Source organism: Alligator sinensis, unplaced genomic scaffold, assembly GCF_000455745.1.
Source record: "Alligator sinensis unplaced genomic scaffold, ASM45574v1 scaffold911_1, whole genome shotgun sequence".
Lineage (NCBI taxonomy): Eukaryota > Metazoa > Chordata > Crocodylia > Alligatoridae > Alligator > Alligator sinensis.
The window spans coordinates 289,152-315,215 of record NW_005842978.1 but is presented as its reverse complement, the minus strand read 5'-3'; the positions used below and the strand labels follow the sequence as shown (position 1 = coordinate 315,215).

The window sequence follows — 26,064 nt, the reverse complement described above, 5'->3', positions numbered from 1 at the left end:
CACGGCTTCCCCAGCCCCCATCTTCCCCTCCCCACGACGAGCCTAGTTTAAAGCCCGCCGGAGGCGATCTGCCAACCTAGAAGAGAACACACGCTTACCTTTGGGGGACAGGTGAAGCTCATCCCAACTGAGCATGTCCCTTGTCATGATGTGCGGATTGTTGTCCAGGAAGCCGAAGCCTGCCTCGAGACACCATTGCCGAAGCCGCCAATTGGTCTCTCTAATGCAGTTGTTGTGCCGTCTTCCATGTCCGCTCACTGGTAGGACCGAAGAGAATACCATCTGTGCACCGATCTCCCTCAGAACGCTGCTCAGAGCATGGTAGTCCATCACCAGGTGATCGGGGCTTCTCCTGGCTGCATCATTAGTACCCACATGGACTAGGACCATGGGGTAGTAATCGGTGGGCTTAATCCTGGCCTGGATTATTCCTGTCACATCCCGAATCTTTGCTCCGGGCAGGCAGTAGACCTCTCGTGTTGAGGGGTCCTGGCAACAGATGGGTCCTTCCGTACCTCTCAGGATGGAGTCGCCTATGACGATCACTTGACACCTCCTCCTCTGGGTCTGCTTGGATCTCTTGACCTGTTGGGAGTGTGGAGAATGTGGTGTTGATTCCTGCCCGAGGGTTTCCTTCTCTCCTTCCATCTCCTGCAGGGTCGCCAAGGCCGCGTACCTGTTCTCCAGTCAGACTGGATGAACTGGTACTGGTTTACTGCGAGCAGCTCCGGTCCTGGATGTCACTGTCTGCCACTCTACTTTAGAGGACACTCCCCGGGGTGCTTATTCCTTAGGTGTCTGGTCCTGCAGGGAAAGGAAATAACTGTCAATTTCATCCTCCACCTCCCTGATACCCCTCAGCCTACTAACCTCCTCCTGGAGCTCCCTCACCTGCGCCTCCAGATCCCTAAAACGGGCACCTGCCGGACAGGTGTGGGGGCCCCCAATCTCTGCCCCCCCCCGGCCCTGCTGGGGATCCCCTGCAGGCCAGGAGGCAGGGGGACACCGGCTCCCCCATGGGCTCAGTCTGGGTGGAGACATATTAATAGTTATATATTTAATTTGCCAAACATTTATTTGCAAAAGTAAAGATAATAAAATAAGTTGTTACAAAGATTGGAGGATTCTAATTTCACCAATGTTATTTTATTAGGTGACAAACTAGAAAATCCTGAAAATCAGATCAACAATATGCCAGTGGTGAACATTTGCAAGTTTGGCCAGGTTCTGTTTGCTGCAGGACTCAATGGAAAGGATTATTGGATTACGCCACTATTAAGGCTTGTACCCAGTTTCTGGGGTTAATTAAGGGAGTTTCTGAGAATCATGAGAATGAAGCAGTGTTTCAATCCTGCTTCTTAACTGTAACCATACACCTGATTCACCTATCATGCTGGTGTGAGGGTGAGATCATTAGTCAATTCCACAGGGCCTGGTGACAGAGGAAGACACTGACAGAGTCATTATTTTCTAAAGGCTCTGACCTTCTGTTGGAATATATATTATAAAAGTTAAGAGAAAAGTCTTTGAAGCATAAGAAGATGAGAAAGATTGTCAATGCAGTGTACAGTCTTTTATTTTGATGCCTGTTTTTGTGCATTCAGGTCTGGAGTTTGGCGGGGATGAGCACTCCAGAGTATGCAGTTCATCTGTTGACTTGTCAGAATATGGATTTGGTATTTGGGTTGTGTCCCTGGTCACCCAAATCACATAATATGATTTCTGTTTCCTTATTGGCTCTTTGAACCCATATGAAGAAGTGAAGTATCTGAAGAAAGACTGTTTAAAAATATAGAAAGATTGGTATGTCAATAGATAAGTGGATCCAGGAAATTGTAAGACATATGCAATCTTTTCCTGTTCATTTTCGTATATGATAAAACATTATACAGTATTTGGTTACATATGTGGAACTAAGATACAAAGACAAGAGGATTTCTTCCTGCGTGATTTATTTGTTTTTTCACAGAGTTTCACAAAGAGTAATTTTATGCCTGTGAAAATGAAGGGTCAGATTTATGAAGGTTATAGGCATGGCTTTATCTTGCTTATTTAATCACTTGAGTGTACTTAAAGTAATTTCCTGCTGTGTATTCTTTATGTTCTGCACATATCACAATGCACACTCTTGTCTACCTGACAAGAATGTGGCCCAAATCTGTTAGTCTTCATTTTCATCACAAGGCTTCTTGTGATGCTAATCAGATCATAGTTCATTTCACAGCTACAGCTTCCAGCTCCTCCTGCTTATTCCCCATACTTCCTGCATTTGTATGTATGCACTGGATGTATTTTGCATTTTTACGTACTTGCTTCCCTTTTTCACTGTTTGTTGGAGTCTTGTAGGTCTGACCCTTCCCCAGAGTTAAGCTGCTTTATTAGAGAGATCCTGCTCTGCTAAGGGTTAATAGTGGCTAATTTGAACTTCCTAACCATGAGGGTAAGGAAGCACTGGAACAGGCAAAAGAAAATGTGGAATCTCTATCCTTGGAAGATTTTACGAACAACTTGACTAGGGAGTTAGATTAGAGAATCTTCTGAGGTTCCATCCATACACCAACCATAGGTATTGATGCTTTATCATCTATGTAACACATCATCATGTGTTACGACACTGCTGAATCAATAACTGATCTCGGGACTACCCAAAGCAGGATCTTTTCCCCCTGAATTCACTTGTCATATCTTGATGTTATTAGAATCTTTAAGGAGGGGTTCAGTGGTGTAGATAAATGTTTCCCCACTAGGGGTACTCATGGCTTGAATGTGCCTGACCTTGGGGCCCTGCCCCCCCTATACCCCATCCACACGCCAACTGTAGTTATTGATGCTTTATGATCTATTACAGCAGCTTCAGCCTTTTCAGATCTACTTGGCAGTTGTCAACTTATGTCCAGTCTTCTGATGCCTCAGTGGGTTGCTGCCAGATTTTGATGAAGTTTACACAGTGCCCTCCCGGCTGCTTGCTTTTTCCCTACTCTCTGGGCGTTACACCCAAAGCTGGTCCTTACTAAAGACCACAAGGATACTGGCCCAATGGGCTCTTAGAATGATAATCAAAGAAAATAAAGAAGAAAGCCTCCACTGCAGAGGAACTATCTATAAAGGGGCTCAGCAAACCCCTTTGGATTTATATTCTTTATCTCCCCTCCTTTGGGAGATAGCCCCTGAACAAGGCTGGAGCCAGAATCCGCACTTCAGCTTGCTGGGCCTTTCCTGCTCCATTCTAACAGGGTCCCTGTGGCCCAAGTGCCCCACTGCCTTGGCTCCCTGAGGCACCTTCTGTCCTGGCCTCCATTGGCCCGGTGGCAGCTACTTGGTCCCTCTCTTTGGCAATATTTTCAGTGTGCTATGCCCAGGTATAGGCCTAGTGAAGTCAGAAGGGCTTTGGATGAATATATCACTCTAGTTGCATGCTGTAACTTGTAGGATGAGAGACTTTGATTACAAACTCTTGATTTATGGCTTTATCTGTATACGATTGGCAGACCTGAACACAAAGATCTCATGTGTTGTATTCAGTCAAAAAGACAGGTACTTTTAAATATGAAATTAAGACCAGTGGCATATTTTTATCCTATTGCTTTATCAGAATGCAAACACCTGGCTAATATTTGTATAAGATGATATGGGACTACAGTAGAACTGCCAATAATGGGTGTGTGTTTAGTGTTCAGTAATTTAGAAAAAAAATATTGAAAAATGTATGAATGTAAACAAAAAAGAGTTCCATAGAATTCAGAAATACTGTTTTCCATATTTATAAAAATGGCCTGTGTTAGTAGGCTGGACTTTTATTATGTTTTCTATGTGCTATAAATGTGGGAACCCAATTTTGAAGAACTTTTCAATGTCACTTTTTGATGGAGTGATGACTTGCAATATACTCCATTTTATTAAAAGCCAGCTATAATGAGGTGACATTCTCCTGTCATATGACAACCAGGTCCTGTTGGGTGAAAGATAGCACCGTCTTTACGCAAGCTTTAATTGTGAGTCTCTCCTGAGACTTGCAAATCATGCTGCATTGCACTAAATTATATGTAGTTGGTTTCTGATGAAGGCTGCTGCCTTTTATAGAATTAGCTGAAACTGCCAAGAGGAGATTCCTGAGATGAAAAGACTAGTGCCTGATCCATAACTTTGTCCATGCTTTAAAATAAAACAGTTTAATTGGGGGTGGGGAGTCACCTTGGTTAGGCTGGCACCGAACTGGAACAATCTAGTTTTATCTACTTCCGCCTTCCAAAATTGAGCTAAACATCTGATCTCAGTGAAAACGCAGACGCTCACTAGAATGATCCTTAACAAAGGGATGTTTGCCTAAGCTGGTACTAGAGAGCATGACCATATTTAATACTACCGCAGCATTACTTATAAATCAATTTGATTGTTATCTAGAAAAAGTCATTGCTCTCCTGCTTATCCTTTATGCCTTTAAAATCACAATAAGGCATTGTTAAGCCTTTTTGCTCATTTCTTTTTTAATGATAAATATTTAATAGTAAATTTAAAAATATTAAATTTCAGAACGTGCATCAACTTATTTAACTAGTCAGATCTGCAGCATGTTTTTCTTCGTCTGTCTTTGTTATTAAATTTTGAAGGTGCAGTTCAATGTTACATTTTACACTCAAATAGTTATTAACTCAAAGAATGTAATTATGTTATGCTGTGTTATAAAATTGTGAAAGATGTAGATTCAATTAAAAACACCTTTACCTATTCTTGATAGAATCAAGAAACTTCTGAGGGGGTGCATATACACGTGCACTTTAATGCTGTAGCCTATTTTTTCATTAAAGCATCACATAAACATGCAGTTATGCTAATGCGCAGTAAAATAGGCTACTGTGCATCAAGCGTCACAAAAACATGTGCTTTCGGTACTGCAGATTAGCACAGCCTAATGTGCATTTATTGAATACCTCACATTGGAGGTACTAAATTTAACGTGCGTTAGGAAAAGCATAGTAAAGCATGTGTAGGTGTGCCCAGAGAAACATAAATATTTCAAGAAATTACATTTTTTACTGTTTTTTCTTTATTCTTAAATACGAGCATTAATGAAGCATAAAGGACTTGTGATCCTTTAGATTTCGGATTTTGACTGCAATGTTTAATTCTATGTTATTTTTGTACTTGTTTAACCAAATGTTTATAAACACGGTTTATTGCTATCATGCTGTTTTGCAATCAAGTCACTTCCTTTTCTTAGGCTTAGCTTGATATTGTCAGCATGTATACACCACTGCCAGCAGGGAAGCACTGCATGTTTATTGAGGTTCCTTACTGATCACGCCTTTATGAAAGAGGTCAAGAGACAGAAGTACAGATGACTCTGGGAAAAACTGGAATTACATATACTGAGTTGCAGTAAGGGGTGTGTGCATGTGCGTGTGTGTACACACATTCACATGCACATACATTCATACTCGCTGACTTACGTGAACTGACAGGAAAAATCCCTCATCATGATGAAATTTTGAATTTTTAAAAGGTACATATTTTTGAAAAGTAGATGAAGTTCTGACATAATCAACTTCTGTCAGTATTCCTTTATAAAACATGGTATTTTTCTGTCATTTTATTTAGCATGTCACACATCACCATAAACAATACTTGGACAAAAACTAAAATTCATTTAGCATCAAAATATGACTTGTTATTTCTAAATGTGAAAAAGCTTATTTGAAAGTTCTCCTTCATTAAGTTTGTCTTAAAAAATCCTTTCTTTTATACCATATATTTTACTACATGTTCTCATGCCAAGATCTTTCAGCAGTTACTTTTTAAGCATATCAATTTCAAGCCTTAATTTTCTGTATTCAAGTATGTAAAGTACAGACTAGAAATACTGTACAAAAGGGATCTAAAGTGACATATTTTTTTTATTTATTATTGTTACACTACAACGTGCATGACTTTTTATGAAATATGAGAGAAGGTTTAAAAATAAGCATTTTGTTTTACAGAAATATGCAGTTTCAAAAACCCCATTAAATTTCATTTTGGAATAATTGAACTCTTTTCTTTAAATCATGTCAAATTATTTAATTTAAATAAGAGAGAATTTATTCAGTAATATCAAAACATAGTATAAAATATAAGGTATAAGATTATAGCTGGTACTTTAAAATAAAAATAAAACAAAATGAAAAAATTAACATGCAATTTTTTACCCTACTTAAAAGAAATATTGTAACATTAACAAATGGAATGAAAAATTTAAGATGATTAATTTTAATTCAATTATTGTTAAAAAACATTAGAGTTAATACATTTGATACATCAATATTAACACAACTGTATTTTCTGATGGAAAGCTGTTTCATCATATACATCTTGTTCACCCATACAAAGAGTCTGTTCTTTGCCAAAGAAAATACAGCCTAAATTAATTACTCCCCTAATTCAGAACATCTACGTATCTGTCACTTTGCATTTATATACAGTAAAATATATTGTTTGTAAAAGTTTAATGATAGGATAATTATGTATTATGGGTTTTGTCATTGTTTGTTAGTGTACTTTTCTTTGAAACATTTGTTTCAGATTGTTAAAAAATGACTACTTTTCTCCATTGCAGAACAGTAGTAAGAATCTCTGAAAATTTCCTCCGTAGGTAAGATCCCATGGAATTCAGTTATTTGGGATCTCACTACATAATCAGTTGCCACTAAAGGGGAATACAGTAAAAGCTTATTTTCTTGATTGTTAATAGTCATAAAGGTCATAGAATCATAGTAAATTAGGGTTGGAAGGGACCTCAGGAGGTGATCTACTCCAACCCCGTGCTCAAAGCAGGACCAGCCCCAACTAGATCATCACAGCCAAAGCTCTGTGTAGTTGGGTTTTGAAAACCTCCAAGGATGGAGCTTCCACCACCTTTCTGGGTAGCCTGTTTAGTGTTTTACTGCCCTCCTAGTGAGAAAATTCCTAATATCTAACCTAAACATCCCTTGCTGCAACTTGTGACCATTTGCTTCTTGTTCTGTCATCTGCCACCACTGAAAACACTCTAGCTCTAAAAACACTTAGGGAATGAAACACTTAAGAAATGAGGACCAGGGCACACAATATCTTAGGTTGTTTATAGATGTGTTTCAGGAGGCAGAGGGGGGCGCTTTAAATTAGTGCGACTCTGAGATCCGCACTAATTAAAAGTGCCAAGAGCGTCACGTGTATCAGCGTCCCTATGCTGAAAAATGGTAGCGGGGCACTTTGAACTAAAGCTCATCGAACAAGCTTTAGTTTAAAGCACCCTGCCACCATTTTTCAGTATGGGGATGCTGATTCATGTGACACTGGAGTCTGCTGGAGAACAGTAATTACCATGCTCCAGCCAGCTCAATTAGTTGAGTTTGTTCCAACGTGCTGTAATTACAGTGCATTGGAATAGTCTCCCTGCACATGTATAGGAGCCCTTAGACACCAACATTTCTTTTTCTGCCTGTTTCTCAGTCTCCAGATGAATAAGATACCTTAATATCATATTTTATTCAGTAAAATGTAAGTGTTATTGGATATGTGTCTACCTTTTAAAAAAATTATTTAGGGCATAGATGTTACACTTAAATTTATGTACAGAAGTTACACTTAAATGTATTTAAGTAGGATTAGATTGAAAGTGCTAAACCATATACGAGTTTAGGAGGGTATATCAGGTCTGACCTAACTTACTTCACACAGGCCACATCTACTCTAGACACTGACTGAGCAGTAGTGTCGTGTGGCAGCAACCATGATTTGATACTACCGTGCAGTAGTCTTGGGCTAGCGCGCAGTCAGCATTACGAAAAAGCCATTTTTTCATCCATGCTATTGCACAGTAACTTGGGTTACTGCCCAGTCATGTAGTACTTGTATAAACAAGTACTTGTTTATACAAGTACTAAATGACTGCACAGTAATGACTGCGCAGTCAGCATCTCGTGTAAATGCAGCCACACATGTGGATCTTACAGTTAGAGGGCATGTTTACATGAGACACTTTACTGTGCGCTAGACTAATTACTGCACAGTAAAGTGTCACTGTCTACACGTATGTGGCATTTACTGTGCAATAAATTAATCTACTGTGCAGTTAGCTAAAACCTGTAAATACAGGTACTAGATTAACTGTGCAGTAGTTACTGCACAGTGGGCACATCAACAAATTCATTAATGCACTGCAGTTACTGCGCATTAATTTTAGTACTTGGTTAACCAGGTATTAAAGGTGCAGTAACTCACGCTACTGCACAGTAGTGCCAGCACACAGGTTTTTAGTGACACTTTCTGTGCAGTAGCCTAATACTACTGTGCAGTAGTGTATTAGCACAGATTTTTGCCTGGCACACTACTGCACAATATTATTAGGCTGCTGTACAGTTTGCATCTTGTGTAGACCTGTCCAGTAGTGCTCATGTAGATGCTGACTGGGAGCAAACTTGCTCCTGGTCAGCCACACCAGCAGGGGACCACAGGGGAGTTCTCTGTCCCTGGTTCTGGTACTGCTCAGGTTCTGGCTCTCCACAGGAGCTGGCATTGATCAGTGGTGGGATGGAGTTGCTCTGTGCCCACCCGACCATCCCAATGCTGCACAGCTGCTAGCTTCCAACAGGAGCCAGAAGCCAAGCAGCACTGGGACTGGGGAGCTCATTGCTTCCATGCTCAGCCAGGGGCTCACTGGCAGTTGTCTCACTTATGAGGCAGCTGCTATCAATCCTCCAGCTGGCTGGGGAAGCCCCATTGGACATGGGGCTTGCTGGCAGCTGTGTGTCTCAAAGTGCATGTGGCCAGGAGAGCTCTGGCAGTTTCAGGGGCAACTGTCCCAATGTGCACAGGGCCGGGAGATAGCTGCCACTGCAGCCCACAGAGCTCTTCTGGCCCCAGCACACATTGGGATCATATCTGTGCCCCCTGCCAGCCACCAGGCCAGCAACCTGTGGGGGAGCCTGGAGCTCCTCCTGGCTGCTGCAGTTGGGCAGAGTAGGGCAGGAGCAGCCCTGTATCGGGCTGCTCCCATTGGGAGCAGGCTTGCTTCCAACAGGGTGCACATGTAGATCCGCTCCTGTGGAAGACTTACTGAGCAATATGTTACTGTGCAGTAAACCTATATCACATTAATAGCACATGTAGTTGCTCTCAGATTGACCTATCTAGGGGTTAGGTTAATCTAAGTACTGAACAGTACAGATGTTCTGGAATGTTAGACTGGGCAAAAAATATACCTATTTATGCCTATACTGAGCGTGACTATAAAACATATAACCCATATGGGGCAAAAATAATAATGGGAACCAACCCCAAGGATAAGTTAATATAACCCATCTGAATAAGATATATGGTAGTGCCCTCCCTCAGCACTGACTCTTTTTCAAGTCACGATGAGCCACTACATTGAATACATTTCAACTTCCCCTTCATTCCCACAGCTGAGCTGCAACTTTCTTTCCCATTTCCAGTAAGTCCTGTTTCTTAACCAGCCCTAAAGTTTTGGCAAACATCACCAAATAGGAACCCAAACTATTCACCCAGAATCCCTTGGTCACCCCCCCCCCCCCCCCCCCCCCCTCAGCCTGTCACATATGATTAATGTGGCCCCACCATCTGTGAGGTGGAGCCAAACCAGGATGCCCTGTGCCTCATCTGCATATAGATTTTTGGAGGATCCCATGGGGGGAGAATTAGCATGTGAATACCCTTGTTTTCTCCAAATATTTTTATACATAAACCTTGGTGAAAATGGTAGGTTTCACTTGTGGACTTCATTTAAGAGTATGTGTCAGCCAAGTCATTGGTGCTCCCATGGAGCATTGCTCCTGAGTAATAAGATGAAATTCAATAATATAACAGTAAAGAATTACTCTTAGGAAGGAACATCAAATGATCAAATTCAAAATGATAAATAAGCACCTAGGTAATAGTACTGCAAAATAGAACCTTGGATTTATAGTGAATCATGTCCTAAATATGGGTCAGCAATGCAGTGCTGCATTGTGTTAATAGGTAGGCCATATATAGGGTCTTGAAGATAATTATTCTGCTCTGCTTGTCTCTAACGTGGCCTCAGCTGGAAAAATATGCCCAGTTGAGCACCACGCATTAAGAAAGATGTAAAAATTGAAAAGAGTCCACAGTGAGAACAACAAGAATCAGAAGAGGCTTAGAAGACATGACCTGTAATGGAAGGTTGAAGGAACTGAGGATTTTTATTTAAATTTAATTAAACTCTGAATTAGGTTAGGAACAGAAGCTGTTGAATGCCTAGCAATGGAGACCTTTAAGAACTGATTAGACAAACATCTGTCAGAGTTATTCTAGGTAAAGCTAATCCTGTTTCAGAGTGTGGAACTGAGTTTCCCTCCAGACACATTTCTATGATTTCTATGATAAATAGCTGATTTGGTCACCAGGTTCCCCTTCTACTTGGAATAATTTACTACACATTGAATTTTAGTAGCTACTCAGGTCAAAAGGAGTAACATGCTATTAACATGTTCATATAATAAAATGTACAGTATTTTACCTAGTTTTGATTTTTATTACTTTGTTTCAAATTTGCCATTTCAGTAATTATTTCAGTATTTCTAGGCAATTTGTTTAAAGCTGCTCTGTTCTCATGCTTTCTAACATTTGTTTATTTTCTATATGCATTATTCCATCTTCATTTTATTGTCTCATTTGTATTTTTGTTTCTGCCATGCTTTCAGTCACTATCTCACTCTACCTCGGTCCCGATACACTCAGTCCACTGACCACCAACACAGAGATGCCAGGTATATATTTTTTCTGTGTGACTCTGGATAAATGCTGCATGTACCTGTGTGTACCTACATTTCCCCTTGCTCTATAAAAATCATTGTAAAGTGCTAGAAGATAAAAGTAAGAAGCACTGAATTTAGTATCAAAATAAGAAATATATATTTTTTAAAAACATATGTGCTATCAAGTCGTAGACATTTGGATACTAAGGCTTTATTCTTTACATGTTTTAGTTTTCCAAGTCCATATGTGGTAAAATAAAAATGAAACTATATTGCACTGTTTCTGTTGTGTCTTGAAGGAGTCCATTAAAATTATATAAAATCAACCAGCCTAAGCATCTAATGGAATTAGAGATGTCATATGCAGTTCTTTCTTAAACAGTATGAGACATTAATAAAAGACAGTTCCAAAGCATGATCATTATATTTTTACCTGCAGGTTAATTTATCTTATTTTTTTTCCTTGTGATTTTACTAAATTCATCAATACTCTTACTTCTCCTTCTGTTTTATATTGGCTGAGTTCTATTTCTCTTAACCCCTTTCTAAAGTTTCCTACTTTTCATGTGTGTCTGCCCTCATTTCATCTTTGTGTTGCTTTTCATTGTGTTTACTATTTATGTTTTGGCAGCAAGGATCACACAATATATCCTCTCTTTTGTGAAGATGCAATCAGATTACTTCGTTCCCGTAAGATGTGCCGTACCTATTCTGAGGGTGCTTACTATGATCTTGAGAGGTATAATTGGTGTAGAGTACTTTATTTATTCTCCCACTTATAGTTTAATCATTCAGGTTCAGAATGAAGCAATCTATGCTTTATGCATTAAACCTGTACAATAAAAATACTGTATAATTTATTGTGATTACTTGGTAAATATGTTAATTTAAGAGTGATTATGCAGAGCTAATAATTGCAGCTTTAAATTCTAAGAGAAAGTAAAAGATTTGCTAACAAAAAACAACCAAGTTCAGAAAGTAGGTTATATCAATGAGTATATGGATTTTTCTTATAGCTTCCACATTTTGTTAGGATTTTTCACAAGTGTGCATTGTTGGCCCTAACTCTTCTCTTTTTGGAATCAATGGTAAAATTTCCATTGACTTCAAAGTAATTAGAGTTAGGTCAATTCTAAGTCTCTTGAAAATTCCACTCTGCTTAGCTGATAAATTCTGGTAGAGGTTCATTTGAATACTTACAGAGTAATGAATATTTTGTTATTCATAGGTATTTGTGTAATGATCATTCTCTAGTTGCTAAATCCCTGAGATGCATTAATAAATTTAGTTTCACAGGTCCCATCATTATTTCTATTTACAAACAAGGAAGCTGAAGCAGAGGGAAGTTTAGTCAATAATAGCTTATATAAAATATTCGTAAGATATAATATCTAAGAAAAGTGGTGCAGGTATGGTGTTGCATTTGGAAAAAATAACTAATGTCATTATAGTATTTTCAATGGAACATTAGATATAAAACAATTCCAAAGAATTGTGTGAATGATGCAATAGGAAAATATTCCTCTGAGATGTGGGGAAGAAAAACTGAAATAACTAAGGTCAGCTTGTAATTGCAGATAATGGTAATGTATTACTATTGTTTTAACAAGGGACAGATAATTGGTTCCTGTGCAGAACTCCATGGCAGAAGCTGAAAAAATGTTGTTACAAAGCTCATGATTACAGTCTTAGGGCCTTCTTACACTTTACACTGTAAGCTGCACAAATGTTGATTGGCTTAGTGCTAGCTTGGAGTTTGGTGCAGTCACACATTAAGGCTAAAAACTTTTGTTTCCCACCTACACAGCTGTGACTTTTCACTAGAGGGTTGGTGAACGAGGACAGGATTCTATCCTTGCTCTGTGGGCAGGGATGTGAGAGAGAGGTTGGGGGGAAAGGTGGGAACATGTAACTGTCCATGTCACCTGCCTCTGTTGGAGCCTGTCATGGGCATGGGCTGGCGGCTCACCATGATGAGGCAGCACCTTCCCCTACTCCTTCCCCCTACTCCACCTCCACTTCCACCTCCTCCTCTCTGCAATGCTCCTGGGACAGGCAGCAATGGAGCTAGGATGGGCAGCAGAGCCTATACCAGAGACTCATTCTGCAGCACCATTTGCATCCTCAACACCGCCTCATGTACCTTTCCTCTTTCTCTAATGTTTGCCAAAGTAACATCTATGTGCCCTGCAGTAGCATCTTGGTGCACTGGCTCCAGCTTTCCATGCCTTACCCTCCTCCCCTTTACTCCCCACCGACCCTGACCTGCTTCGGACTGTCGCTATCTTCAGCTGCATGCAGAAACAACATGTGGGGGAGGGGCCACTGCATCCTGGGATACTGGAGGACTTCAACTTGGGCAGCACAGCTGTGGGGAGTGGCCACACATTAAAGGAACAGGAACAAGGTTATGCAGATCAGAGATAATCCTGCCCTGGAGTGACATAATTTTTAGCCTCATAATAGGTGCTTTAAGACATTTAAAGGTATTTATGTGCATCATAATCCAGAGGTTAAGAGCTCCAGGGACATTCTAAAACAGCCATGTTGTTTTAAAATTTAGGAACAAATCTTCACAGGATTCAGGAACAAATCCTCACAGATTTTTTTTTAAAGTTTCCATTTATAATAAAACAGAATAAAAGCAGTTTAAGTGGCAGTAAAGCTGGTTTCAGAGACAAAAGCAAAATGGTAACCAGAACTTTCAGTCCCACAGGACTCTTCCCCTTAAGCAGGGGTTGGCAACCTACATCCCGCAGGCTGGATCTGACCCATGAAGCCATTGAAGCTGGCCCATGGGTGTGGGACTTCCACATATTCAGTGACAGGCATCTCTCTGGTGCTGTGGTGGGGAGAAGCAATGGCAGCTGGGTCCTAGTAGCACCCTATCCTCTATCACCTAAGCTGGTCATTCTGTCCCACAGCCTTTGAAAAGGTTGTTGATCAGTGCTAAAACAATTGGCTATAATGTCAAACCTTGACATAGCAATCAGCTATAATGTCAAAATCTTGAAACCTTTTTAATCTTGAAACCTTTTTAAACTCAGGAAGAATATTTCTGTTGAAGTTAAGTTGCTTTATGGGTATAATTCTGAGATTTAACCTGAAAAAGTCATGCTTTTTAGTAGTTTAGATCAGAATGATAAGAGGGAGAGTCACTCAAATTCATTCAGGAAGTAACAGAAACAATAATTTAGCATAATATCCAAATTGCAGAGAAAAATCAAAAGGTACCTCAGTCATCAATACGTAACTGGGTGACAAAAATAGTAGTAATAAATTAAAATCTCTAAAGCATTTTTTATCTGAAGACTTCAGGGCTGCTTACAGGTATTAATTGGTCCTCACATTGTTCTTCCACGTGGAAGGTAAACATGGCTATTAACAGTTTAGAGATGAGGAAATAGAGGCCTAGAGCAAGATTGTGTCCAAGTTGTCTGAGGTATCAGAACAGTTCTCCTTGAAAGCTGTATATTCCTGGGGCCAGATTTTTAGGTGCCAAAAAATGTGCTGGCTTCATTTGTTCTAGTGGAATTATGCTGTTTTATACCTACTGAGTATCTGATTTCATGTCTTCTGAATAATAGTCATGTATTCTTAATACAGTCAGATCTCTTTAAGTGAATATGGCAAAATTAAAGAAGATAATTCAAGCAAAATCATTGTGTAAAGTACTTTTGAAAACATGAGATGAAATCAGCTAATTCATATGTTTAGCTACATACTTAATTTTTACATAAGAGTAAAAAGGTATTTTCCCCTATTCAGATTTCAGGACAAATTAGAAGGCGTAAATTAGTGTAGCTAAAAAATGGAGTTATGCCAAATTTTACGAACTCAGAGTCTTCTTACAACAGAAGTGTTTCCTAAATCCAAGCTCTGCCAGTTGCTATTTTTTGTTTTTTTCCTGACCATTTCCTATCTCCTTTTACCTAACATGGATTATCTAAAAAGATCACCTACATCACCCGAAATTCAGTTCCTTTCCTAGGTCCATGAAATCTTGCAGGATTATATTAAATGTTCCTTCACAGATGTCATTTGTATTATACACATGATAATGTTTGCAGATTTTATACTATTTTTAAGGATATCAAGCATCATTCTGTAATATTCCTTGTATTAAAGCTTAAGAAAAAGTCCTATCTTTTTCATCTTAACTAAATATGTATTTTCATCTTGATAAAAACATTCTATATTCCTTAATGTATTACTTGCTGCTGCTTTCTTTTTGATGTTACCGTTTCTGCGTTAGTGTCTTCCCCTGATTCAGCCACTTACCTTCATCAGTCTCCTTCTTGGGATCTTCTTTTTTGTTGAGCTGGAATACCTCTTGGGAGTATCAGTCTTGGATAGCTGCATGCATTTTCTTCATACTGCTCTTCCTTTGGCTTCTAGTCTTCCTAGACACTGTATCCTTCAGCTTTACTTCATCTTATATCTCCAAGCCATCCAGATTTCCAGCTTCCTATATCTCTCCTGTCATTCCATTTGCTCTCTATTTATCTTTTAGTGATTTAAGTGTCATTGAACTTTCTTTCCAGAATAGGAATCTGCTTGAATTTCATGTATGCGTACCCCTTGTGCTCACAAAAAGTCTAACATCAGACTGCCTTTAGACCATTTCACAGCTTTTCTTTGTAGACTTCGCTATTACTGTGGAATGGCTTTTGCTTGGAGCCTGTTCTTGTAAATATACTGTGCAAACTAAAGAACCCCTTGGTTTCCAGTAACCTACTCAAATTCTACTTGACCTTGTTTACTGTAGTAGCAAACATGGTAGTACCAATTGCCAATATGGTAGTGCTCATACCCAACTCATTTTAGGCACAATTTCATTTGCCCTTACTTACAGAGCATCATTTCTCTTTCATTATCTTGTCTTTTTTTAAATGTTGGCCAATCATTTGGCTGCGTCCCTCTTATATTTACCTCTCCCAATTCACAAGTTCAGTACAATTATTTAGGTTCAGACCTCAGGACATATCTCCACAAACACCCCGTTTAATTGCACTGACAGGTGGATGTGCTCACAATTACAAAACAGTACAAATGTTCTAACACAAATATATTGGAACATGAAATGATTCCATTAATCTAGTATACCAGTACTCACTACTTACACTCTATCAAAGGGGGCTGGACTCGATGAGGGGGCTGGACTCGATGATCTTCCGAGGTCCCTTCCAGCCCTAATGTCTATGAAATCTATGAAATCTATGAAAGTCTTTTTGGACTTACTCAGTTTCTTTTCTCATTTGCCATCTCAAAGCCCCGCTCAATTTCTGAGGACACTACATAATTCCTTATTCTTTTAATTTGCCTCTTTGTTCCTCTTATTATCTTCCTTTCTTTACATTAGAAGGATTGTGCTTTAATGTCATTTGCTGTTCTCTTGCATTGCACTTAAGAATATACAAGCTTTTGATTCATGTTACCAATCAGGGATTTCTCAAAGTCCATCCCATAATTTTTCTAAAATTTCCTGAATTCTTCACTTAAACGCACATACATTCTCATATGACTCTAGCCTGCTAAAAACATATCTGAATGCATCACAAGTCCTGAATACATCATGGCAGAGCACTATTTGAATGTAAAAATGTATTTTTAATGAATTTAGCTATTAATATTTGTTTGGTAGATATTGTTGTACATGAATCAGATTAAGTACAATATGTACATCAGTATGGTGATAATGCAGTGAGGAAAAACAGAGTAAAGTAGGCAGTATTAAAATGTCTAAAATATTTGTGCTGTTTATTTCATATTCAGGAGGACTAGGCAGGAGAGAAGAGTGCCTAATACATATTATGACGACACTACTCATACTCCAGAAAGGTACTTCGTTTATATAATAGAAATAGATAAGACATAGTATTTAGAATACTTACAGACTAAGCATACTTACCATATAACAGAATTTTGAATTGGATAAGATTATGGTATCTAGATTAAAAGGGCACGTCAAATAGTGCTTATTTAAATTCAGAACAATCTGTGAATCTCAGCCTTGGTTCACATCTACTGTCATGAGGAGATCATAGATCAGTTAAACCAGTGAAGTATTAGTTGCAAACAGGTTATAGTAAATCTACCACTCCAGATATTATTATATTTGAGTCAATATCACCATCTCTGTAACTCAGTTCTATGACTTAAATGTGTTCCCAGAGATGTAGAATAGTACATGATAAGGCAGTTATCATGAGGTTTCTGGAAGAATGACAAATATTTCAGTCAGAGGTCACATTTGCTCCACATCTCTTTTCCTTTTTCCATTTCCATATATCAAATGGAGTAATTTGAATACTTCATGGGCCATGTCCATATGGGTGAGTACGTGTCTATTGTGGCACCTCAAAGCAGATTGAGACACCACAGGAGGCATGCCTTGAACAAAAAATAATGTTTCCTGAGCTGCAAATATGCTGTACGGAATCTAAATTTGATACTGGGAAATTTGGGAAATCCTGGTATCAGAATAAAACACCCTGGAAAAAAAATGGCACAGGGCACGCTGCTGGAGCTTGCCTCAAAGCAACTGGAGGCTGGGTTCTCCAAAGAAATGCTTTAGCACCCAGCCAGTGTGTCTCTATACTTGCCACATGCCCCTGCTGCTCCAGCATACTGCTTCAGCATGCTGAAAGAAATAGAACTGGGGCATGGCTGGCAGCAGTGGCTCAGATCTGGCTGGGACCCAGGCTCTGTACCTGGTAAGCAGGGATGTGGGGGTGGGGGGTGATTGTGTATGGGTGGGGGAACTGTATTGGGGTGGGGGGACTGTGTGGTAGGGGTGTGTCCCCCTATCTGCCCCCCGTATGGTGCACAGCATCCACTGCAGCAACCGAAGCAGCCAGCAGTGGGCCCTCATGGCCCGCTACAGGCAGAGCCTCCTGGTGGCAGGCAGAACCCCCCAGCAGCAGGCAGAGCCCCTTGGCAGTGTGTAGCACTGCCTGATACCCAGGGACTACATGTGTTGCACAGTCAGCCCAGTTCACTGGTTCATGCCTTCAAGCAGAACTGGGTCAGCTCTTTCCACCACCCAGGGCTCCTGGCACTGCAGGCAGGACCTGCACACCATCAGGCCGGGCTGGCTGCTGCCTACACATGCCTACCACGTGGAGGCAGGACGTGGCCTGGTTCTGATTGAAAGTGCATGCTAGTGAACCAGGCCAACTCTGGCTGCCATGTGTAACCCCCAGTTTTCAAGCGGTGCCATGCTGTGCTGGGGACTCTGCCTGCAGTGGGCCATGAGTGCCCCAAGGGCCTGTTGCTGGCTGCTGCAGTAGGGGCTGTGTGCTGTGAGGTGGTGGGTGGGGGGGTCCATCTTTCCCACAAAATCCCCCCACTCCCACACAGTCCCCCATGAAGCCTGCACTATCCACCCACAAACCCCATGCCCACAAACCACCTGCACAAACCCCCACCCCACCTACATACCTGCCCACAAACCCCACACCCATGAACCCCCCTAACCCCTCACAAACCCCACACCCATGAACCCCCCTAACCCCTCACAAACCCCACACCCTACCCCCCACATCCCACCACAAATCTCACACCCTGCATGCCCAGCCGCCAGATGGAATGGGACCTGCTGGCAGGAGCCATGGCTGTAGGGGCAACTGCCCCACTGCACCCCTACCTTTTGCCTACACCAGTGCTGGGACATGCAGCCCTGGTCTGGGGGGACTCCTGGTCCCAGGAACCACTTGTGGGGTGTGTGGTGAACTGGGGGGAGGGGTGAAGGTGGCAGCAGGGGGATGGGTGTGAGGTTTGGGGGGGTGGGTTGTGTGGTGATGGGCAGGGGGGTAATTGAGGTTGCAGCGGGGTCTATGGGTGTATATGATGGGCCAGGGGTGGCAACAGGGGTGTGTGTGAAAGAGAGAGAGATATGGGTGTAATGCTCCAGGTAGGAGAGGCTGCTAGAGCTGGGCTTGGAGCCCCCCCTAGAGCAGCCTTTGCAGAGGGAAGCTGGCCTGGAAGGGAAGAGGCTTGCCCAGCCCAGCCCCTAAGCTCCAGTCGAGGGCTTCCCAGACCCAGCATTGGATCACTGGGACCTCGGCATAGGCGCAGGGAGCAGAACAGTAAGGGCTGGCACTGCTTAGAGCTACAAAGCAGTGGGTAGGACTGCTGCACCTGTGCCCATGTCCTGGTGCTGGGATGGAGCCGCTGCTGGGAATGAGAGAGTGGGGTCAGAAGTGAGGGGCACTGGCAGGGCTGTGGGTTGGAAGTGAGAGGCAAGGGTATGGGCAGGGGCAGGGCACCAGCATATCAGTGCTGCTCGGTGCTACAAAGTAGCTGTGGGTCCAGCTGCAGCTAGCTCCACATCCTAATGAGTGAAGGGGGCAGGGGCAGCTCTGATTTTTCTATGATAAAAAAAACCCCAAAAGCAAATGCCAAAGTGTATAGATATTTAGAATTTATTTTATTATGATGATAGAGGCACTGGTGGGCTTCCGAATTGGAACATGGATTTTGGGATAATGAGAGAATTTGGGGTTTGTCAGAGAATTTATATTTTTTAAACAGGAAACAAAGGATCCCTACTGGTGAGTCCAGTGGTGGGACCCAGGCAGAGGAGCCTGTTTAGGGCCAGCACCAGGGACCCAGCTGGAGGGCAGATGAGGTGGCTGATCTCCTGGCTATTTGGGGCCAGGAGGACATGTTTTAACAGTTCAAATCTGGCCACCACAATGAGCACATCTTCTGGGCGACAGCTGCCCAGATGACAGAGTGAGGACACCAGAAGACATGACAGCAGTGCTGCTTGAAGGCCACCTGTCCACCCCTGGCCCATTGGCAGCTGGCCCAGTGGTGTAGGCAGCTCTGCAGAAGTGCCCATATCACAGCCCAGGTGGTCGTGCAGTCCCTGTCTGGGTCTGGCAGGTGTGCAGCCATGGGACCACAGGTCCAAGGGTCCTCATGCTGTCGCAAGTGGCAGCAGGTCACAAACCAGGAAGCAGCTCCCACTGCTAGACTGCTGCAGTGAGTAGAGGGTGCAGAGGCAGTGGGTTAGGGCTGTTTCAGCAGTCCAGCTGGCACAAGGGACTTGTGTCCCCAGATACCAACTGGCCGGGCCTTAGAAGCTCCTGAAGGCAAGTAGTCCTGAGTTGCTTGTCAGGGCAGCTTTTTATACTGCTGGGGCGAGCACAGGTGCTGGTCCCAGCCTCTAGCTCTCCCAGCTGAACATCCAGGAGGAGCTAGGCAGGGTCAGTTTGCCCCAAGTGGCACAATTTGCTCCATACCAAAGTGCATGTTCAGGCACATGTGCTGAGGCACAAAATCTCTGGCACAAATTTGTGCCGCTGGTACTTGAGCTGCTGCAAGTACACCTGCCTGTATGTGTGGATGCATCTATGACATTGTCTTCATCTAATTTTGCTAAAATCATGTTACAAATGTTTTGACTATGTAGCTAATAAAATATTGCATAGAATAATATTAATAGGAAGTCTCGTTGATTTATCTTTTATTGTTCAAATTGAACTGAATACAATCTCCCCTCTTTCTGAAAAATAAACAAATATAATAAACCATACGAAATACTAAATAGAATTTTTTTTTTTTAAGTTTTTAAAGTGTTTGCTTCAATATTTAGAGGAACTTTTAGTACCTAAAGAAATGTGTTGATTTATAGTGTATATGGTATGCTGTATATAGATTTCAAGTTAATTAGGAATAGTATTATTCCACACAAAGAGCATAAATTGTAGGCAGTTTTGTACGGGGAAAAATTAGGGACATTCCTAAAGAGCACAAATTGATAGTTAAGCTAACTGTTGAAAATAATAGAGTTAATTTACTGAAATAAGTTGAGTATTAGGAAAAAATATACATAACCATTTTCAAAAAAGGGGTCCATTTTTCTTTTGGAAAATGTATTAAAAACATATGAAAAATTCCAGATTAGTGAGTAGTGAATATGTCATATGAATTATAGTGTTATTAATATATTTTTATAACACCTCTTTATTTTAACTGCATTGTAAAGGTGTTACAATGGTGCAAGTTCATGGGCAGATCATGTAGTCAATGGTACAGATGAAAACTATGGGTAAGTAAAGAGCATAGTGTTACAGAATATACCTGAAAGGAATATATTCATAATTTAATGTGGTTTGATTTATTTTAGTACTGCACAAAAATAATTTATGTCCTTCAGTTTTCTGTACGCACCTGAAAATGCATGTTTATATATTTGCCTATTCTCGGGATTAAAATATTTCATTTCAGTTTGAGGATAGAAAAAACAGGGGCGATGTTTGATTGATACTAATCTTTTGGACTTTTAAATTTTCATCTTTTTTTAATGTTCTGGATTGTTTTTGGAGGGAAAGGAATTCAAAAGAAGAAGCAGTTTGATATAAACTAATGTCCAGTACCAGGAAGTGGATTTAAACAAACTAATATCTGATTATTGTCAACCCTTACTTTAGTGAGCAATACATTTCAATATATATTGAGTGCAGATTTTTGGAAGCAAGTATATAGTGTAAGTTTAATGTAGTGTAATACATACGGTGACCAATCGTAAAGTATCTCCTTAGACAAAATGCCCATTGGTTTACTGGGAATTTGCTGTAGAAAGATCTAACTAAGGTCTTCAAGAAGGTTTTTTGGCAAAAAGCTGTTACATTTATTTGAGGATAAATGCAACAGCATCATGGAAAAAAGTGACCATTGATCTCCCATCCTGTAATATATTACATTTATGATCCTTCTTCCCCCAGGTTTTTAATTATTCAAAGCAGAGCCTGTAGATCTTTAAACTACTACAGTTATAATGCCAAAGTATAACCTATTAAATGGTATAGAAACATATCCATGAATATTAAAATAGTACAAAGTTATATCTCCATTTTGTTAGTAAAATTAATTCTGACACATTTTAAAATTATATATTTGATCACTTTTTTGTGATAGCATAATGTGATGTTTAACTTTGCAGAAACAGTCAAATGTATGTGTACCTGTATATTACAGCTATATAGTTGTTGGAATAAAAATATTTGGATTAGTGATCCCTTAGAGATTATCTTTGGCCCGAAAGATATTTAAGATAAAGTATTCAGTGTTAGTTCTGTGTGTACTAGCCTACAAGAGAAATTTTCTAGCTTTAGGAAGTAAGAGTAAAGAAGAGCTAAAGTGATCCTAATAAACTGGCCTTTGGAAAATCTTGTGTATTTCTCAGGTCTTATGATTTTTCTTTAGTCCATTACAAAACTGTTTCTTTAATCCATTACAACCCTGCTAGTGTTATGTGGGTTTACCTTTCCCTCCCTGTTCTCTCTCTGGACAGCTAGATTGGGGTGGGGGAAGAGACCCCCCCCATGCCACCAGCTCTTCCTGCCCCCAATTCTTTGGTCAGGTGGGGGTGGGCCAGGTCTGCAGAACAGGGTGGGCTCCCTTCCCCCACTGCCAGTTCCTGGTGATGCCAGGCAGCCTCATGCTGCAGTTCCTGGCTTCAGCTGTGAACAGGCTGGGGTGAGGTAGAAGGCAGCCCTGTGCCATGTACCCTCCCCCCAAGATTGCTGTTCCAGGTCTAGTGCGGGGAGGTGGGCCAGGTCCATGCAGTAGGAGGGCTCCCTTCCCTCACCCCAAGTTCCCACTGTAGCAAAAAGTTGAATCAGGCAGCCTTCTGCCATGCAGACCCAGCGCAGTCCCATCTGCCCCCCACAAGACCTAACCCAGCAATCTGGGTGTGTCCCATGTATCATAAGGGCTCCCTTCCCCCACCCCCAGTTCCCAGCTCAGTGAAAAGCTGGGCCAGGCAGCCCCATGCTGCAGCTCCTGGCTGCAGTTGTCAAGTGGCTGGGCCAGGTGAGGGAATGGGCCCCACTGCCATGCAGACCTGGCCTGGCCCCCCAGACCTAACACAGCAATGTGGTGGGGAGTGGGGGCACTGTGTGGTGTAGGGACTCCCTCCCCCCTAGCCGCTGATGACAGTCACCTGTTGGTGAGGGGGTGGGCTTTGGAGAGGGGTCACTCCAGCAGCCTCCTGGGAGGTGTGCAAGAGCACCCCCAAGCTGCTGACCTTGACCAGTGAAGGCAGGCTCTGAGCCTGAATAGCTGTTCAGTTGGTCTTGCTCTAACTTACAGTACTTTAAGTAAAGTATGATAGAGTGCTTCTGGCTAGGGGCTTTTTGAACTTTTGTACTTAGGTTCTGCATACAATTTTGGTTACTGACTCTTCCTTTTTGTTTTTTCTATTACTGGTGTCCCTTTTGCAGTCCTATAAGAGAATGCATATGAGCTCCCTTTGGGAGCTGTACAGGAGCAAGTGGGTCAGTATGCTCAACAAAAGTACTATAAATCAACAAAACTATTACAAATTGCTGTCAGATGTACCAACCAAACATTAAAAGGAGAGGGACAGTTTTCTTCATTCTGGTGTACTCATTTAAGCTATTACTTATAACATGCATTCATTCTCCCATTTAGTTGATGATGTAGTTTTCAAATAGTTTTTCTTCATTACAAGATTCCATCACTACTTCTGCAATGATGTGATTGAATATTGTATAAAATTTATTCAGCAGTTTATAGCATAATTAACAATATATTTGCTCCATACTGACATAGTTGGCCCTAGCTTCTATTTACTCTAAATTAGAAAAATATATATCTAGTCAATTTTAAATGTGGAATTATGCTATGGAGTACAAAGCAATTGTAATTCCAGGCTGCTTTTTTCACTAGAAATTTAAAACAGCTGAATTTTACCTGACATTTCTTAAGCCTAGTACATGATAGAAACTAATATTGTTAGGTACTGGGGTGGAAATAACCCAGCCTTGTAATTCAGGAAAGCAAGCTGTCTGTGTAAGTACTTGTGTGCAGAGTTGAAGTAAGGTCCTGCAAAGCTGAGACAAAAAAAAAAAAGGTAGAAAAAGGTTTTGAGTCCAAGATGTCATTTCAACAGATCATAAAGAATATTGTGTACATTTTATAAAAGTCTCTAATATTATGCAAGCCATTGAAAGGATGAACTTGACCTACTAGTTCTGAAAGAATCAGGGTTCTGCTAGATATATTCATGTGATAAGGCAGGGTGTCAGACTCACCTGGCAGGCAGGATAGGGGTCAGTTCAGGATACTGTATGCAGCCCATGCCCAGAACTGCCTGTGCCGTCTGCAGCGCTGGGTCCAGCCGGTTTGCTATGGGCAGCACAAACCTCACGCCAGCCCCATGTGCACAGCCAGTTCTGGGGCTGGCATGTGCTGCACATGGCACACAAGGCTGGACTAACTGTATGTAGTGCACACTGCACAGGGGCCAGCACAGGGTACATGCTGCTTGCAGCTCCCTACCCAATTGGCCCTGTGCACTGGTTCTGGCATGGCCCCATCCGAACCAGCCCCAGAGCCAGCATACCAAGCCAATCTAGCAGGCTGCTGCATACAATGCATGCCCCATGCTGGTCCCCTGTACTGTGTGCAGGGTGTGCAGCTCTGGGTTCTACCTGCACACCACATGCAGCACACAGGGCCTGGGGCAACATGTGGTGTTGGTCCAGCAACCACAGGCTGGATCATACAGCTCTACAGGCCAGATGCAGCATGCAGGCCATATGTTTGATACCTCTGTTATAGGAGATTAAACAGTGGCATTGATTCAGGAAAGATTTTCATAGCTGTTTAACCTCACAGACTGAAATCCTGGCCACAGTCAGTGGCCAACTTCAAATAGGCTTCTGTTAGGTCAGAATTCAGAGACTACACATAAAGCACAAAGTGCATCAAATGCATGGATCTTTGCAAAATCAGAACCTGTCTCTAGACTTCTACTAATACAGAGTCTTTCAGGGACTCATTCCTTTAAAATAGCAATTTATTGAAAAAGAAAGGAGATTTAAATAAAAAAATTGTTATCAGTAACATGTAGGACAGTGATTCTCAACCAGTGTGCCAGGGCTGAAAGGTGTGAGGAGATAAGCAGATAAATGCTTCAGGCTTGTCCCCCACTGCATGCTCCTTAGCAAGAAAGTAAGCACCATAATAGATCATTTAGTTTTTGAAATGTGGTTCCTTTCAATGCACAAAAACTATGGAGTGGTGCCTTGAGTCCAAAAAGGTTGAAACCCATTGATGTAGGATCTGGAAGAAAACTATGACAAGAAGAGAGGTTGAAATGGTTGTAAACTATTTTTAGATTCAGTTGTGTGTGTATAAGTGTGTGAGAGGAATCACTCTTATAAAGCGCTTACCACTCTAACCCAATCCAACAGTTACCGGTAAATGCATGCTTAATTTTAAATCCATTAACAATCCCATTCAGATCTGTGGAAATATTGAGATAGCTGACTTTAAGTATGTGCTTAAGTGTTTTTCTGGATTGGTTTAGAGCATTCCCCATCCTCGAGGACTAAACCTTACTGAGCATTGTTTATGAATGTACTACCCGCCATACATTTTTCTGTTCATTCATAAATTACACATTCCTTCATGAGTTTTGAAAATGGCTTTTATTGTACATGCATCTTTCCTTATTACAGGGCTTTCTAGCAAGCAGGTGAATTGATGTGTTCTGAAATTATATATTACTCTCCAAGAATTGTATATTAAAGATATAATATAAGGCTCAGTTCTAAGCTTGCATACCTGAGTACCTGGGGCATTTTATTAATCTTTATGTGATTATTTTTAATGATTAGTAATATTCACAGCTCTTGGAATGGTCTGTTGGGAAGGATGAGAAAACAGTAAGGAAATGAAGACTAGAACCTAAGAGTTGGACTGTCCACTGTTAATATTCACATATTTTAGTTTAGTTTTTTGTATTAGTAGAAAGTGAGAGCTGAAAATGGCTATTGAGATATGATGTATTGCTGAAAGATTGCTGGGTTCATGACATGAATGAGGAGAATGATAAAATGCTCCATGAGTATAAGCAGCCTACAATAAAAAATACATTCTACAGTAAATATAGTTAAAACTATAGCAAAAGCTTAAATCTATACTGCTATCTCATATTTTGATATGAATAACGAAACTATACCTTCCATAAATGTCCTGTCCCACAAATTGGTTATTCAAAAGCTTTTTAAAATGACATTTAAAATGGAATGAACCATACTGAAATAAAAACAGCAATATATGCTAGTGTGTACCTTCATGGGCCATTGGTATACTTTGTTGGCACATGGAAATATTTTATTTTCTTTTTTGAGAAATTATCTTATAGTCTAAAATTTGAAAGTATGATCCTTAATGTCAGGCTAATAAACTGAATACTTCATTGTACTCAATCAACTTGCCTCTCAGTGTGGTATTAAATATGATCTATAATGCTTGGATATTATACACA

General features: G+C 41.0%; 1 protein-coding gene across 1 annotated transcript in view; it reads left to right on the top strand.

Annotated features, from left to right (window-relative positions):
• Positions 1-26,064, top strand: part of RIMS2 (regulating synaptic membrane exocytosis 2) — a 417,536-nt gene that overhangs the window by 126,724 nt on the left and 264,748 nt on the right. The window contains exons 14-17 of the mRNA XM_025192862.1: positions 10,698-10,763; positions 11,383-11,490; positions 16,527-16,592; positions 20,749-20,811. Of these exons, the coding sequence (XP_025048647.1) occupies positions 10,698-10,763; positions 11,383-11,490; positions 16,527-16,592; positions 20,749-20,811 (303 nt within the window). The remainder of the gene's footprint in view (positions 1-10,697; positions 10,764-11,382; positions 11,491-16,526; positions 16,593-20,748; positions 20,812-26,064) is intronic.